At 44.3% G+C, this 15,636-nt stretch overlaps 1 protein-coding gene across 1 annotated transcript in view; it reads right to left on the bottom strand.

The window, feature by feature from the left end:
* Window positions 1-7,199: 7,199 nt before the first annotated feature.
* PRLR (prolactin receptor) overlaps window positions 7,200-15,636 on the bottom strand; it is a 32,674-nt gene continuing 24,237 nt past the window's right edge. The window contains exons 5-9 of the mRNA XM_036280575.1: window positions 13,682-13,851; window positions 12,013-12,154; window positions 10,419-10,518; window positions 9,842-9,911; window positions 7,200-8,216 (exon numbers count right to left, since the gene is read on the bottom strand). Of these exons, the coding sequence (XP_036136468.1) occupies window positions 7,200-8,216; window positions 9,842-9,911; window positions 10,419-10,518; window positions 12,013-12,154; window positions 13,682-13,851 (1,499 nt within the window). The remainder of the gene's footprint in view (window positions 8,217-9,841; window positions 9,912-10,418; window positions 10,519-12,012; window positions 12,155-13,681; window positions 13,852-15,636) is intronic.

The raw sequence follows: 15,636 nt of genomic DNA, 5'->3' as shown, positions 1-15,636 counted from the left end.
CTGTCTTCTATCACGCTTTAAGATTAAAAAGAAAAAAAATTCGGCATTACAGTAAGTACATGTAGAAATACATTTTAAAAATCGAAACAAGATTATTTCTGATATATGATTGACTTTCCCCTTACCATAATAAATTTATGTCTAAGATCAAATAAGAAAAAGATTTATTTCTAGGTGGAATTAGGGAAATCAAATCGTGAAAGATACCATCATCAAGACTTTGGGAGACAGGTGATTTACAGTTAGAAAAAAATCTGCTTTCTGGTTTTGTTGGCTTTTCATTGGTGACTTACTATGTGTTCGTTCTGGTTCTTATTCCTCATCAGTTTTTATTATGTAAAAATGGCTATTGAGACAACCTAGCATAAACCTACAAAGTGATGAATTAGAGGGTGTATTCTCATGTAAAAAAACCCCGAAAAACCTAAACAAGTCTGTCCAACAACTTGTGTAACAATCACTTCTAATTTCCCACTTAAAGGTAAAGAATTTTGCTTGGCATTTGCTAGGGAAGAGGAAAAGCAGAGGTAGTGGTAGCTATGGAAATATGGAACCTTATGCTATGACGTAGCCTTTCCTTCGCCAAGGCTTCACACAAGACACAGGTCACCCAGCGGGCTGCTTCTACGTTGCTTTGGCTTCCACATGAGACTGGAAATTTTAAAAACAAAAGATCAAGCAAAGAAGCAAACCTCACGATGCAAATAACACTCAAGACGTTATCAAAGGTTACAGGAAGCAGAGCTGAGGGCTTGGTTGACTTTCAAACAATTGTTGGTTGTACTTTAAACATTTAACACCGAGATCAGCTATACAAGTGGCACATTACACTATTTCTAGACAAAGAGTAAGAAAACAATTAGTGTATTCACGGTTTCAACAGAATTATATGATTACATAGTTCCTTCAGTTTTGTTTCACAGACATAGACACAATCATATTGAAACTACACATGGATAGATTGTAAGTCATTGAATAATTATTTTCACTTGTCTTACATGAGTTTCACAATATAAAGACTATTTCAATGTGTCATAAAGATTTTGAATCACATAAAGCAGTAAAATATAAAATAATACAACAGTTTTTTGTTTTTTTTTTTTAAGTCAGGAATATCACATGGCAAATACAACAACTATACCACTGAAAAAGAGTCATGACATCCTTTGTTCTAAACAATAAGCAGCTTCAAAAAAGGACATTAGGATGAGAAGGGGAGGTAGTTTTCAAAACCATTTCATCAGGAATTTTATAAAAGAAATTACTTCTCAGAGGTATCTCTGCTGTGTAGTTTTTCAATTTCAGATAGCATAACAAAAAAGATCTTTTCACCCCAGGACTCATGAAATTTGCATGGAAAAAGTCAAACTGTATTTTGCAGTTTATTCTGGTGAAGCATAATTGGACCACAACCGTGAAAGGTTATTTTTGATGTTACTATATCAGTAGCCAAAGTTTTGAGAGTTAATGGTTTTTTCTTTTTAATTAGAAGCAGGTAAAAATTAACTAATAGACTAAGACTATCCAAGAGTCTCTCTATTGATTGGCCACAACTTCATAAATGAGATATGTTTTTCCATTTTACACATCCCAGTTCTTCCTGACTTGAAATCAGAGCATTGATCAAAGGCATCGATGTGGACGAAACAGTGGAGGGTATATGGTGTTGTGTTATGTACATCTCTTAGCTGTAAACTCAGAACACTGGATAGACTATGGATTCACCAGGCCTCATATAATTGATGTTCAGCAGGCTACTCTTGGCATTTTATGGAATCCTGAGATGCCCAAACCTCTGGAAATGTCATATTTTCCATCTTTTCCTTCTCTTTGAAATAGATACCATGAGGGTCTCAGACCAAATATCACTTTCCTGAAAAACACCAGTCTGGGATGAGGGCTCCTGTTTGATTTGCTCATCATGGGACACATCTGGGCCATGACCATGCAGAGAACTCCTGGTTTGCTCATATGTGCTCAAGCAGTCATTCTGTATTTTAAGTTTCTGTGCAAGACCTCCAGGACCAAGACATCAATGTCACTCGGATTTATTAAGGCCTTTGAGTTAATTGAGTAATTAGTGAATAGAGCTAACATCTCTAAACATGCAGATGTCACAGATTAGGTAATCTGTGACCCTCAGCCTGGGCCTTGATGTCTGTGTGGCTGATTTAACATTTGACTCGGTCTTTGGCAGGGCCAAATAATTCCTAATTATTTAGGAATAATTTAGTTTTTTGGCAGTTCTTAAGGTTGCTACCACCATAATTGACTCTGAGGAAAGACATAGGTCCTGGGGTGAGAGAATAAAGAGTCTGCAAGTATGGACAGCTAAGAAGAGGGGGAGATGCAAGGACGCTAATTCAAGTCAGTCTGATTCAAAGGGATGACTCTCTGTTCTTCTCTCAAGCATTGCTACATCCACACTGGTCACTGCTTCAGGTTAAGAGCATATTGACAGTTCTTCTCTGGTTGTACTTGAGCCTGTCACCAGAAACTGCAGATTTTACTTTGATCATGAGAATCAAAGATGGTTCGAGTTATAAGAAGTCTTTGAAACATTTTAGGCCAATCCAACTTATTTAATAGGTGGGGACACTGGTGGCAAGGGTTTAAAGGACTTGCACAAAGTCACACAGCCTGTTTGGGGGCAACGATGTGACCTATACCTGGAAACTGAAAGCTCAGCCCACGACCCTAGAGACAATGCGACTGTGCTCAAGCTGCAAAGGCACAAGGAGAATTTGTTCACTGACGTACACGTGCCACTTTTGTCGATGGCAAATCTACAGGAGCCAACACGGGTAGTAACCAGAGTCCTGTCTGTTTTCCCGCATGTGTGCAAAGTTCCAGTGTGTGTGCATTGTCTTTTCAGGCCCATGCATGCAATTCAAAGCCATTCAAAAGTGCATCAACATGTTTGTCAATGGAAGCCTAGGGGTGGCAGGTTGATCCCGAAACCCTAGCCAGAGTCAATTCCTTATCAAAGGAAGTCACACTATTCACATCGACTCTGTGGTAAATCAGTTAAACAATACATTTAAAAAATCTGCTGAACAGTTGCTGGTTGGACCATTGTATCATTCCCTTTCTGGCTTCTCCATTCATTTACATTTAAAACAAAGGAAAATTTACTTTCCAATCAATATACTTTGTGTGTGTGTGTGTGTGTGTGTGTGTGTGTGTGTGTGTAAAAAGGAAACTTCTAAAAAAATATGAGTAAAGAAAGGCACTTTGTAAAATGTACAAATCTGCTTCTTTCTTTTCCACTCTAAGGAGACAGAGAAGTTACTAAAGGCAGGGCCACGTCTTTCTGTAAGTGGTGGGCAGCAGCGGGCAGCCAGATTTCCTCAGGATTCTCCGATCCAGCTGGGTCACTATGGGGAAAGCAGCCAATGTCCTTGATCTTGTACAGTGCTCAGGGACGGACCCACTTTGGACTAAACCAGTGAAAGCAAGCTTTTAGTCCACAACTGCCTACCAGGATTGGCCTTAGGCACTTAGGAGAGAGGAGAGTCAGTTACATGTCAATGTCGTGGCTGACAGTACTGTGCTCATGGTGAGGTGCCCAATACCCCTGTGTAACACCTTGACCACAGGACATTCTGCAGTTGGGATCATGAGCTTCCATGCATCACACACTGGCGGTCCCGTTTCCGTGTGCTCTGTAACATGAATATTCAGGAGTATGTTTACAAAAATATGACTTTTTGTAATTCAAAGCATAGGCTCTTTAGACCAACTGTGCAATGCTGGTTGGTAATCCAGAAGACAGAGAGAAAGAAATACCAGAATCAGCAGCCATCTGTAGGCAAAGACATTTGGGGCTGTTGGCTTCAGCAAGGAATAAGCATCACTTGATTCAGCAAAAGATAAGTTTTCTAAAAATTAGAGCGACATTCAATATGTCTTTTTTTTTTTTAATCTCACGCCTCTTCTTTTTAAAAAAATATGTTTTTATTGATTTTTTAGAGAAAGAGGGAAGGAGAAAGAGATAGAACCATCGATGTGACAGAGATACATCGATCGGCTGCCTCCTGCACACCCTCTTCTGGGGATGGAGCCCGCAACCTGGGCACGTGCCCTGACAGGGAATCGAACCCGGACCTCTCAGTCCATGGGACAACGCGCAGTCAATGGAGCCACACCGCTGGGCTCATGACTCTTCTTCTCTCTACACACATATTTGCACATAATCTTAGACTATGATTCTGTACCTACCTGATTTATAAAATGCACGTGCAGTGTGTTAGGACCAACTAGAACTGATGATTTGAAAGGGAACAACAATAAGGACATCACTGAAGAGCACTTGTATTTCTATGATGAAGGGCGATTATTTATTAGCTTAATTAAGATACAAAGCATTGGTTAAATGATCTTGGCTAGAAAATATTCAGTGAGTCATGGAATCAAGGAGTCAGAGTTAAAAAAGGACACTAGAAACGATGTGGCTCAATATTTCCTTTGGAGGAAAACAAGGCTCAGGGAAGGGAATGGATCTGTTTAATGGGACATAGGACTAGAACGTGGGGCTCTTGAACCCCAGTCTGCATCTTTCCACTCAGCTATCTGTTTCCTTGATAGAAAATATTCTACCCATGGAAAAAACCTTAATTCAAACATAGAGTGCTAATTGGCCAACAAATATAGTCTTGGCTTGATAATGAGTGGCTAATTAGAGTTTTTTAGGAATTTAATTGAAGTTGAGTCTTTAGTCATAAATTGTTTTTTTTTTTTTTTTTTTCATCTATGCCAAAACCAGATTATTTTTTCAATTTTCAAATGATCAGAGTGATGGATATACATCTTGGAGAACAACGGACTATTCTGGGAAAATTTTAGTATGTATTGGCTTTGAAGGGCAGAGTCTTTGGTCAATGCTACCCAAGGTGGACTATATCCCCTAGACCTCTTGGAGTTTTGCGTGCACTTTTGCAAGTCCTTCTCTTCCATGATGTAAATCTTAAAGTACTAATAGATTTTTTAAAATTATGCCTCCTCCTTACATACAGTGTTGTTCAGTGTGAGTCAAACGGACTTCCCAAGAGAGGGGTTTCCACGCACTAAAATAACCTTTGGAGGAAACGGTAATCTGGGGCAGTGTTTCTCAAACATCATTCCCCACGTGAGTCACCTGGGGAACTTAGTCAGCTGCAGATTCTGACTCTGGAGGTCTGGGGCAGGGAGGCTGAGATTCTGCATTTCCACGTGGAGCCCAGGTGGTGACACAGCTGGTCCTCAGATCGGACTTTGAGTTGCAAGGAGCCAGGAGACCGAATGAACTTGGACCACTTTCACGAATGTTCCCGTGCTCCGCGGGGTTTGCATATTGGGAGAACAGAGCCTCGGCTCTGTGAGGTTTGCAGTCTGGGAGCTCCAGCAGCAGTGCGCTTGCTTCCAGACCTCAGGCCCCCTCTGCATCCAGTTCCTGTCAACGTGGGCTTGTTGGGGTGGAATCAGGAACTCACAGAGGTGAGCTCAAATCCTTCAAGTCCTGCTAGCGAGTGGGCACAGAGAAAGGATTTGTCTGCCATCAGGTGAAATAAAAAACAGGGAGGCAGCCCATGAGTCATGGATGTACTCTCGAAAACGGAGTTCCAAGCGTTTGACCCCTCCTGGCGAGCCTCCCGTGGAACTGATGTGGAGGTTCTTACCACCGTACCCCGGCCTTTGTAGCTGTTCCCTGCACTCCGCAGAGGCTGTTTCTTAACACTTTTATTTGGATACTTCTGACGTGAGTGCTCTCTCTGCTCTGCCAAGATTTTGCAGACGGATCTAGTCCAGAGAGATAACTAACTCATGGCTTCGCCCGAAATATCTTTGCTACCCAAGTTGCTCAGGAAAACAAAGCCAAACAAACCCCTCTCTCTGACACAGTATGTTGGAGGTCACCACGTTCCTTTTTTATGGTGGTTTCTTGACTCTTCACCCAGAGAAAGGCAGAAGCCCCAGGGTTGCTTTAAATTATAGGAGGAGTAGCCTCTGTCTGTGGAGAGCCCTAAACTTGAGGCTGGTGATTGTTGTTTAACATGTCCTAGAGATAAAAGAATCAGGTACACTACACTACACTGTATGGGCAATTGAATGTTGTCATCCACTTTGTACTCTTTGGTGGGCTTTGGTTGGCATGACATTCACCCCACAAACAGGCACTGCATGTACTATAACCTGCGGTGAAGGCTCGTCACAGCCTCATAGCAGAAATCACTGTGCCCACGGAGTACGTAAACAGCTGTACTGGGAAGATAGAAAATACTCTTTTATTTTACCTAAGTGATAGAAAAATAGTCTTGAAAAATATGTTGTTAAATATATGGGTTTGTAGCAAAGTAGACTCTGTATGTACAGTAAGGCAGTATCTCCATTATCCTCCTGCTGTGATTAGCTTTTAAATTAAAGTTAGTCTTTTGGGACTTTTTTTTTTTTCCACTATGAGAAGATTATAGGGTGTATAATAAATGTCCCGTCGTGCTGAAATGAAGCAGGAAAACATTTCAGAAGGACTCACCACAAAGAGCTCATTTGCCTCCCATGTAAGAAAATTCTACTCTCCAGAACTATCCTCGCTAGGCTGGGCTTTAGAGTGAAATACAATTTAGGGGGTGCAAACCCATGCTTAACAAATTCCAACAATTGTAAGGAAAGAGGCGGAGGCACACTGCCCATCAGCAACGTGGCACTAAGGTACTGGGAAGTGACGGAAGTAATCGCCAGGTGTTCGGGAATGCGTCCTTTCTTTCAGTGTGTTGTGTTTGGTTCACCCTACTCAAATGACAGAGGTGTGCAAAGCGATTTCCATGGCCTTTGTCTCAGATCTGTCACCTTCCTGAGCTAAACTGTCCGACGACTTCATTTCCCCCGACGCACCAAACCACAGACGCCTTCGCCGAGGCCGTGCCTACTGGCCCTGTCCCTCCAGAACACTAAGCCGTGTGCTTTTGTAACATACAATTTTATAACTAATAGCAAAAAAGTAAATCGACAAATCACAGGAAACAAAATGATCTGCTCTGGAATCAGCTGTTGGAGAAAGAGGCAACTGGTTGAAAACGGAGTATGGGAAGGAGTGAACCGGGGTGTCTGCGGTGTCATTTCCACCCTATTCTCAGACATTTTTCTGGTAGGGTACACTTCGTGTGCGCTGCGGTGTGACCTGAAGAAAAATCCCATTCGAACCAACCATCGTGAGCTGGCCGTCACTGGAAAGGGTGCTTTAAGCACGTGGGGTCCAGGTAATCCAACCCACCCAGCTGCAGTCGGCAGCTGTTGGGGGTCGTGGTGAAGGAGGCCAGGTCTTTTTCCTCCTGGTTCTGTTGCGAGGATGGCACCGCTGCCTCAGCTGGGTCCTCGCACAGAGCCAGGTTCTGAGCCGGCAGATTCTGCACTAACACCAGGATGTTGTTGTCCGTCACCCTGGACACCCTAGCGTACTCCTTTCTGGCTTTCGGAGCACAAGGCTTCTCTCTCTGGCTGCTGTTGTCTTTCTGTTTGGGGAGCAGCGCTAATGCTCCATCTCTGCCGATCTTGTGAATCTCCACGTAATCCAAGGGCTTATCAGAGATGAAGGAGATCTTCTCCCGGGGCCGCAGCCAGGGGATGTCTGCGCCAGTCTTGGGATGCAAGCTTTCCTCCTCCTTCTGCTCGGCCGCCTTTCCCTCCCCTCCGGGCTCAGCGCTGTGCAAAGACGTTAGTGCACGTTTGTCTGTTTTGTCCAACAAAGCGGCTAATGCACCCGCCGCGCCCATGGCTAGCTTGCACACATCGGCCACGTTATGGTACGAAGATCTGGGGCTGTGCTGGCTGGGGGGCTGCACTAAAGGCCATGTTGAAGATTTGTGTCCATTGGCATAGAAACGGGGGGTCTTGCCTTCCAAGCTTGTGCTCTGCGGGTCCCAGGTGTGGGTGCTGTTTCTGTCCGGGTTCTCTGGCTTCTCAATGCCCACAGGAGCATGGGATGTGGAGGGATGTTCCTGGGGCTCCTCAGAATTGTTGGACAGAAGGGAAGGGGTGTCATAGCTGCCCTGGCCAGAATCATTGTCGGGATCCAGGTGTTTGGGCTTCATACCTTGACCCGGGTACCCTTTCGAAGGGCCTGGCATCAGCTGCTGGTTCTCACTGTCGACGACTTCTAACAGCTCCACCAGCAAGTCCTCACAGTCAGAAGGGAAGTCTTGGCATCCCAGGGCACTCAGGAGTTCCTCAGACTTGCCTCTCTGTGAAAACACAGACAGGAGAAATGGCTGTTAGCGTCGGGGCGTTCCAAACCAGCATCAACGCGCAGCCGTGCGCTTGGCCTTGGGCAGCACCTCCCTACCTTCAGTACCAGGCCCTCTATCATCGCCTCCTAGACCTCTATTCATTTAATGTTTTTCTTTAAGCCAATTCATGATTTTAACTTAGTCTCTTTCTAAGCAGTAGTGATCATGAGCGTAATGGGCAAGTAGTACATGCGCAGATAAGAAACATATAACATAAGAAAGTTTGTGCAGCACCTGAAACATGCATCCGGCACTTTGGGACTCGTGGCCCTGAGATCTCTAGCTGGTCTCCTAACCTCCCCAGCAGGTTCTAGAATCGGGGACCAGTAAGGTGCTTCTCCTCTCAACTCTCCTCTTCCTGTTTCTCCCTTCCTTTCTCTCCCTTCTTCTCCGAGCCTACTTTTCTCTCTCCTCCACTCCGTTTCCTTTCCCTCCTCCTTCTCCTTCATTCTTCCTTCTGCCGTCTCCTTTTACTTCCCACTCTCCTCCCCGATCCTCCGACTTAGGTCAGTCCTGGTGCCGAATCTTGGCTTTTTCCCTCCTTAAAGGGTATTGACTTTGAACAAGCTGCTCGAAGATTCTCAGTTTCTCCATTTGTAAAATGGGAATACTAGTGCCGGCGAGAGGATCCTTTCCAAGATTGGAGGTAATGTAAGAACACAGAATTTTTATTTTTATATATTTTTTGGCACAGAAAGCAGTTACTTTACTGTTAAGTTTCTGTGGTGACAAGGTGGGAGAGACGGTGCTGACTGTGGTTAGCTGAGATGTTCGGCGGTGGCTCAGAGCACCGAACTAAGAGCCCAGATGCCAGAACCGTAGTCCCTGCGCTGACGCTGCAGTCGGTGGGCACAGTCAGGCCACATTCTCGGGCTCACTTCGCACAGCCTTGCACCGTTACCCAGCCTCTCAGTGGCTGGGGCAGGTGACAGAATGCGCAGGTAACTGCTTTTCTATGTCAGCGTTAAACTTAAGGTCCAGTTAAAACTACAGATTTCAACCTGCAGAGAACTTAAAAATGTTCTAACCTCTCTTTTCATTCAAAACACTTCAATTTAATTCCCACTCGAATCAGCCGACGTGGGTCCTGGTATCACCAGCCCCATGGCGCCCACCCGTCTCGACTGCGTGCTCAAAGGGAGGGAGCGTGGCGCCGGGGTATTCTGTGTCCAGGGCCTTCTGCAAGGGACCTCAGGTGAAAGCTTGTGCCACAGTGTGAGGGAGGGGGGTATTAAACGAAATAGTCACCTTTTGTATTAAACAAAATAGTCACCTTTTTTTCCTACACTGATTATTTGTACAAAATGTTTATGTCTGTGCTCATGAATAGACCTGGTGAATCGAGCAAGCATTGCTATGTGTTGCCACGTTTTCCTGGCTTTCTCTCTTTTCCCTCTGACATTTAATGTCTCGTGGGAAGTACTCTCATGCCTCACACATTTTCTTCTCTAAAGAGGGGGGACAGCAGGGCAGGGGCGCCTGAGCCAGCCAGGCTGCGCCGATGTGACTGTGTGTGCATGTGTAGAGGCAGTTACTTCGAATCAGTGAGTCAGGGTTCACTCTCCGCCTCCGGCACTTACCTCCAGCAAATGAATATCAAATCCTTTTATTTTTGGCCCAGGAACTGGTGGAAAGACGCAGGTCACCATGCTATAAAATAATTTGTAAGATAAAAAATAATGACTCATTTTCTCACTTTGTAATTTCTGAAAGATTAGTATTATCTGTAAATAGCTGCTACATGGACTATGGTAGCGAGGCGTTCAAGATCTGGGGCTACATGAAACTGACGATCAGTGGTGAAGACCATCAATACAGAGGCCAACATCAAAATCGGCTCTGGCTGACTGGGGCGCTGATTTGGAAACTAGTGCATTATTTGCTTCTCTTGTGTATAACTGCTCTTGACAGGATTTTACTATTTCCCAACTGTGAGCTTCAGTATGACGGAAAGAGCACTAGTTTCCAATGAGTTCATTCTGCTACTTCTGGGAGCAATGACAAATGATTTTTCTTATGGGTGGACACACTGCAGCTAATGGCTAAGATCAGGTGCTTGAATTATCTGTAGGTTTCCATCATCTCAGTATTGCCTTTTTTTTTACCATTATCCCTGACAACCATGATTGGGAGGAAGGTTGATAGACAATGAAGTACCTATAGCCCTTCAAAGCCGCTGCCCAGATCATAATCAAACAGATGACAACAGAAACCACAGCCACAAAGATCCACACAGCGGTGTCCGTATTGGTGGCATCTAAAAAGAAACAGCCAAGAAGGCTTTGATCACATACAGCAGTGGTTCTCAACCTTCCTAGTGCCATGACCCTTTAGTACAGTTCCTCAGGTTGTGTGTGGGTGTATCTGCATGTGGGCGGACCTGCCCGGAGACGGATAGAGGAGCCGTGTCTCAGTTCCTAAAACCATCGGAAATATGTGTTTTCTGATGGTCTTAGGCGACCCCTGTGAAAGGGTCATTCAACCCCCAGAGGGGTTGCGACCCACAGTTTGAGAACTGCTGACATCCAGCATCATTAACTACAAGTGAACGAACACAACTAATGAATGAAACTTTTGAACGTAAGCTCCCCCTCCCGCCTTCCTACACCTCTTTGGATCTGAATAGCAATCCAGAGTAACATTAACAATGGGTTAATTTTCCCAATATTATTAAATTTGAATATGTTCCGTATAGTTTATAGTATTCGACACTTTCTAAATCCTTTTACATGTTATTTTATTTGCTACTTAAAGAGGAAATTCGAAGTCACATGGTCAGTAGCAGTAATAATAAAAGGTAACATTTGTGAAGTTCTTACTGAAAGCCATCGTGGTGCAAGCTCGTTATAAACATTGCCTGTGTGTAGGGAGGAGACGGAAAGGGCGATTTTCCCGTCGGCACGTAACTACAAAGCTGTCGTCTGGGGTTTGAGTCCAGGCTTCTGCCTGCAGACCCTGTGCTTTTATTTAGGAAGAGCTGGGGCTGGACGGGATGCATGTGGTGTCCTGACCCATGGCTCTCCCCAGTAAGGTCAGCCCGGTTCGTCCTCATTCCGTGTCCAGGCAAGTTGTCGCAAGCACTAGGCTTTGCCATTTGGTTCTGGGCAAGACTTCTAACTTCACGAGACTTCAGTTTCCTCCCTTTCGATTCTCAATGGCAATTCTATTCTGTCTGAATCCCTGACAGGCTTGGGAGGACCCAACAAGATACCGATGTCGTAAACCATAAAATTCTTCAGAAATGTAAGATGAGCTGTTCTCCCGTGGCACACAAGCCACCATGCTTCTTCAGGACACTGGGGGAGCACTGAGTGCCCCTCACTTAGTGAGCCTTGACTGGGAAACCGACATGGAATCGACATCAGAGACGGGAAATCCCTTCAGCTCATGCCTTTAAGATGGGATAACACCTTACACATTCTGGGAGAACTAGACGATGACCTTGACTAACGGACAGGGATGGAGCAGGCGGGGCCGGCAGAATGGCCATCAAGCCCTCTGAGACACGCCAGGCCCCTGTCTGCAGCTTTCTCCTAGAAACCGTCCTCACCAGTGACCCAGGGACACAACTCTGTGACACTTCCAAATGTCTTTGTGTTGGGTGAAGAAATAATAAACCCTCCTCTGCTCATCCCTCTGACTAAAGCTCAAAATAGTTTCTCTACTAGTAGTTACTACCTGCAAATTTACTAAGTTTGTTCAGTTCTAAAAAGATTTAAGAATCTAAGCAAAGCGTGGGCGAGACACTCACCGTTAGGTACCTGGACAGAGCTCTGTGGGCTCCACTCACTCCAGAAGCCGTGGTCGGGCTTGCAGCGCACCTGGGCGAGGTATTTCTGTCCTGGGTAGAAGCTGAGGACCTTAAACTCAGTTTGCTGCCCGGCGAAATGAGTCTAAGGAGGAGCAAGGAAAACAGAAGGCACTCTGACTCGTGTTCTGAGGAAACACTTTCCCCTAAGATGAGAAACTATTGGAGGAGTGAGGCTGCATGATCAGACTGGAGAGATACCCTGTTCCCACCTTTCCGTCCTCCAGCCCATCCCTTAGACACTGTCCACGCGACAATCAACAGGTCTTCTCTCTCTCCAGTTGGAACTCTGCTTCAGAAAGACAGATATTCTGCACCGTCCCTGCTGCCTTCTAAATTCTGAAGGCAACCAGTTAATAACGTTGTAAAATTGTTATTTTGTAAACCCCTGTGAAATAATGACTAGAGAAGTACTCCAGTAGAGCCACCAGGTGGAAGAGAAGCGGCATGGTGTATGCTGACGCAGCAGAGCACAAAGTAAACGCGGCTTTACAATCAAGGCATCGGGCTGCGACCTCCCGGACCCAGGGCTCAGTTTCAGCACCATCTGTGGTAGGTCAACGAGATGCTTTGTGTCTCCTGACATGACACAATATGAAGCTGTACAATATCACCTCTGAAGTATTCTTGTTCATAATTGTCTAACCTGAATCTCATCAAGTCTTTAGATCTAATGTCTGGTTATAGGAAATAGGGGGGCAGAGAAATTAGCTAAATGACCTCACAAAGAACTAATCAGACAAATGCAAAAAATAGGATGTTCTATGAGCCAAGAGGCTAGTCTCCTGAGTATATTCACACTAAAGGAAGGTAACAACCAGTCACAGTGTGGGGTCCTGGGTTGATGCTGGTTTGGACAAAGTAACTGTTCGAGATTTGTTTTTGAAGCTATTGGGGGAATTAAAATATGGACTAGCTGTTTGAATGATATTAAGAAACTTGAATGAGTTTTCTATGTGTGATCTTATGTTTTTGGCTATGTTTGAAAAATGTTACCTTTCTCAAAGAGACATATGCTAAAGCATTTAAAAGTGGAATATCATAATGCCTATAATTGATTGTATTATTATTATTTTTTAAAATTTATTTTAGAGGGAGAGAAACATTGGTATTGTTGATCCACTTATTCATGCATTCATTGGTTACTTCTTGTATGTGCCCTGACTGGGGATCGAACCCACAGTCTTGGCATATAGGGACAATACTTCGACCAACCGAGCTACGTGACCAGGGCCTCTGTATTATTTTTTTACATTGAAATATTTTAAAGTGAATAAAAATGCCACCGAGCATTGACTGGTTACACTGAGATTTCTCCCCTCCTACTTGGTGCCAAAGAAGCACTCTCATAGGTGTCTAGATCTGCTCTCCTGAGGGCAGCGGGTTGGGAACCTGGTGGAAGAGGCTGTTCTGTGCCAAGAAGGAATTAGCCTTGGGAGAGACGTAGGATGCACCTCCACCGATCCCAAGGGAGGGGCAAGGCCCTTCCACATCTGGGCAGGCCACCTCAGCATCAGGCCCAATAAGGAGGAGAAATGGCCTGTTCCCAGCAGCAAGGGCTTCGTCTTTGCCAAAGCACATGGCTCCTTTCAAACATTCTGGGTTGACTCACCTCCCACTCAGCTGCTTTCTCGGGCTTTAATCGAATTTCATACTTGAGTGTGAGCCAACCGGATCTTAGGTCAACTTGGATGGGTGGGGCCCATTTTATCCACAGATATGGTTTTTGGAGTTCTGGATATTTTATTTCCAAAGTCAGATTCGTAGGAGAGTCTGGTTCAACTGAAAATAGGAAAGAAACCCCATATTTAGTAAAAGTGGTATCTGAACACAGAACTACATGGCTTATGGTTTCACTTCCCGTGGTGACCAGACACCTTGCATTTGACGTCAGGTGCTGCTCAGCAGAGTTGGGATCAGGTTGAAACAAGGGAGCTGCACAGGGTGTAAAGTTTAAGGAGGCACGAATGGCCAACAGGTCCATGAAAGACCCTTAGTGTCATTTGGGAAATGCGAATAAAAATCACAAGGTTATACCATTTCGTACCCTCTAGGATGTCTGGATTCAAAAAATGAAAATTAACAAGTGGGAATGTTGGAGACATGGAAACCTTCATACATTGCTGCTGGGAATGGAAAATGGAAAAAAGGTCTAGAAGTTACTCAAAAGGTTAAACATAAAATTACCATGTCACCCATCAATTTCATGCCCTAGCCAACATACCCCAAACAGATGAAGGCAGGAGTTCAAACAAAAACTCACACGTGAATATTCATAGCAGCACTATTCACAGTAGCCAATAGGCGTAAACAATCCAAACGTCCATCAGTTGATGAATGGATAAACAATAACCGTAGAATGAAACATTATTCAGCCATAAAGAGGAAGGAAGTGTGTACTGATAATACTACAACGTAGTCTAGTCTTGAGAACATTACACTAAATGAAAGAAGCCAGACATAAAGGCCACACACTATACATACTATTCCATACATATAAAACGTCCGAAATAGGCAAATCTGTAGAGAAACCATGCAGATTGGTGAGGATCAAGTAAGGGATCTGCAGTAAGTACTTAATGGGTATCCGCTTGGAGTCATGAAAGTATTCTGGAACTACACAGTTGTGATGGTTGCGTAGCACTGTGAATGAACTAGTACCACTAAATCGCGTACTTGAAAATGGCTAATGATAAAGAAAAAATGAAGGAAGCACTCACTCTCAGATTTCTTTATTTTATTATTAAAATTTTTTTTTTCTTTATTGATTTTAGAGAGAGAGGAAGTGAGAGGGAGAGAGAGATAGAAACATCGATGAGAGAGAACATTGGCAGCCTCCTGCATGCTCCCCACTGGGGATCAGACCCACAACCTGGGCATGTGCCCTGACCGGGAATCAAACCAGTGACCTCTTGGCACATGGGTTGACACTCAACCATTGAGCTACACTGGCCAAACTTCTTTAAATAGAAGTTTATGAGTGCCTCCTTAAGAGTGAGGTGCCTAGGGCACAGGCTTGACTTACCCTAGTCTCACTCCTGCTAGTCAGAAATACATTCTCTCTTCACTTACTACCTCCTCAAACCACCCTCCACACCAGGCGGCATAAGAGAGAGGGCAGCTACAGTGTACCTGGCATTATCACCTACAATTGCCTACAAAAGGAACATTAGAACATTTGCCATGAATCCTAATGCTCTTATGTTACTAAGTAACAGCTGAGCAAGGATACTTTTTGTGTGCTTACTAAATAAACATCAGTTATTCAATATAAGTTTTAAGTTTAAACACAACACTGAGAAATGCCTCTGATAAAAAAACATTGCGCAAAAAGTCCGTGTAAAATGTTCAGGATGAATTCCGTCAAGCAGCTTCTCACCCTCAGCCTTGTTTGTATTTTGGATCAGGTCATTCTCCATTGTGGGGCTGGCCCGCGCACTGTGAGATGCTTGGCAGCATCTCTGGTCTCTGCCCACTAGATGCCAGGAACACGCTCGTCTCCCTTCCCAGGGCTACGATAATAAAAAATGTCTCCTGTCATTGCCAAATACCTTGTGGGAGGCAAAA

The sequence above is a fragment of the Molossus molossus genome, unplaced genomic scaffold, assembly GCF_014108415.1.
Source record: "Molossus molossus isolate mMolMol1 unplaced genomic scaffold, mMolMol1.p scaffold_m16_p_3, whole genome shotgun sequence".
NCBI lineage: Eukaryota > Metazoa > Chordata > Mammalia > Chiroptera > Molossidae > Molossus > Molossus molossus.
This window is presented reverse-complemented; position numbering and strand designations above follow the sequence as displayed.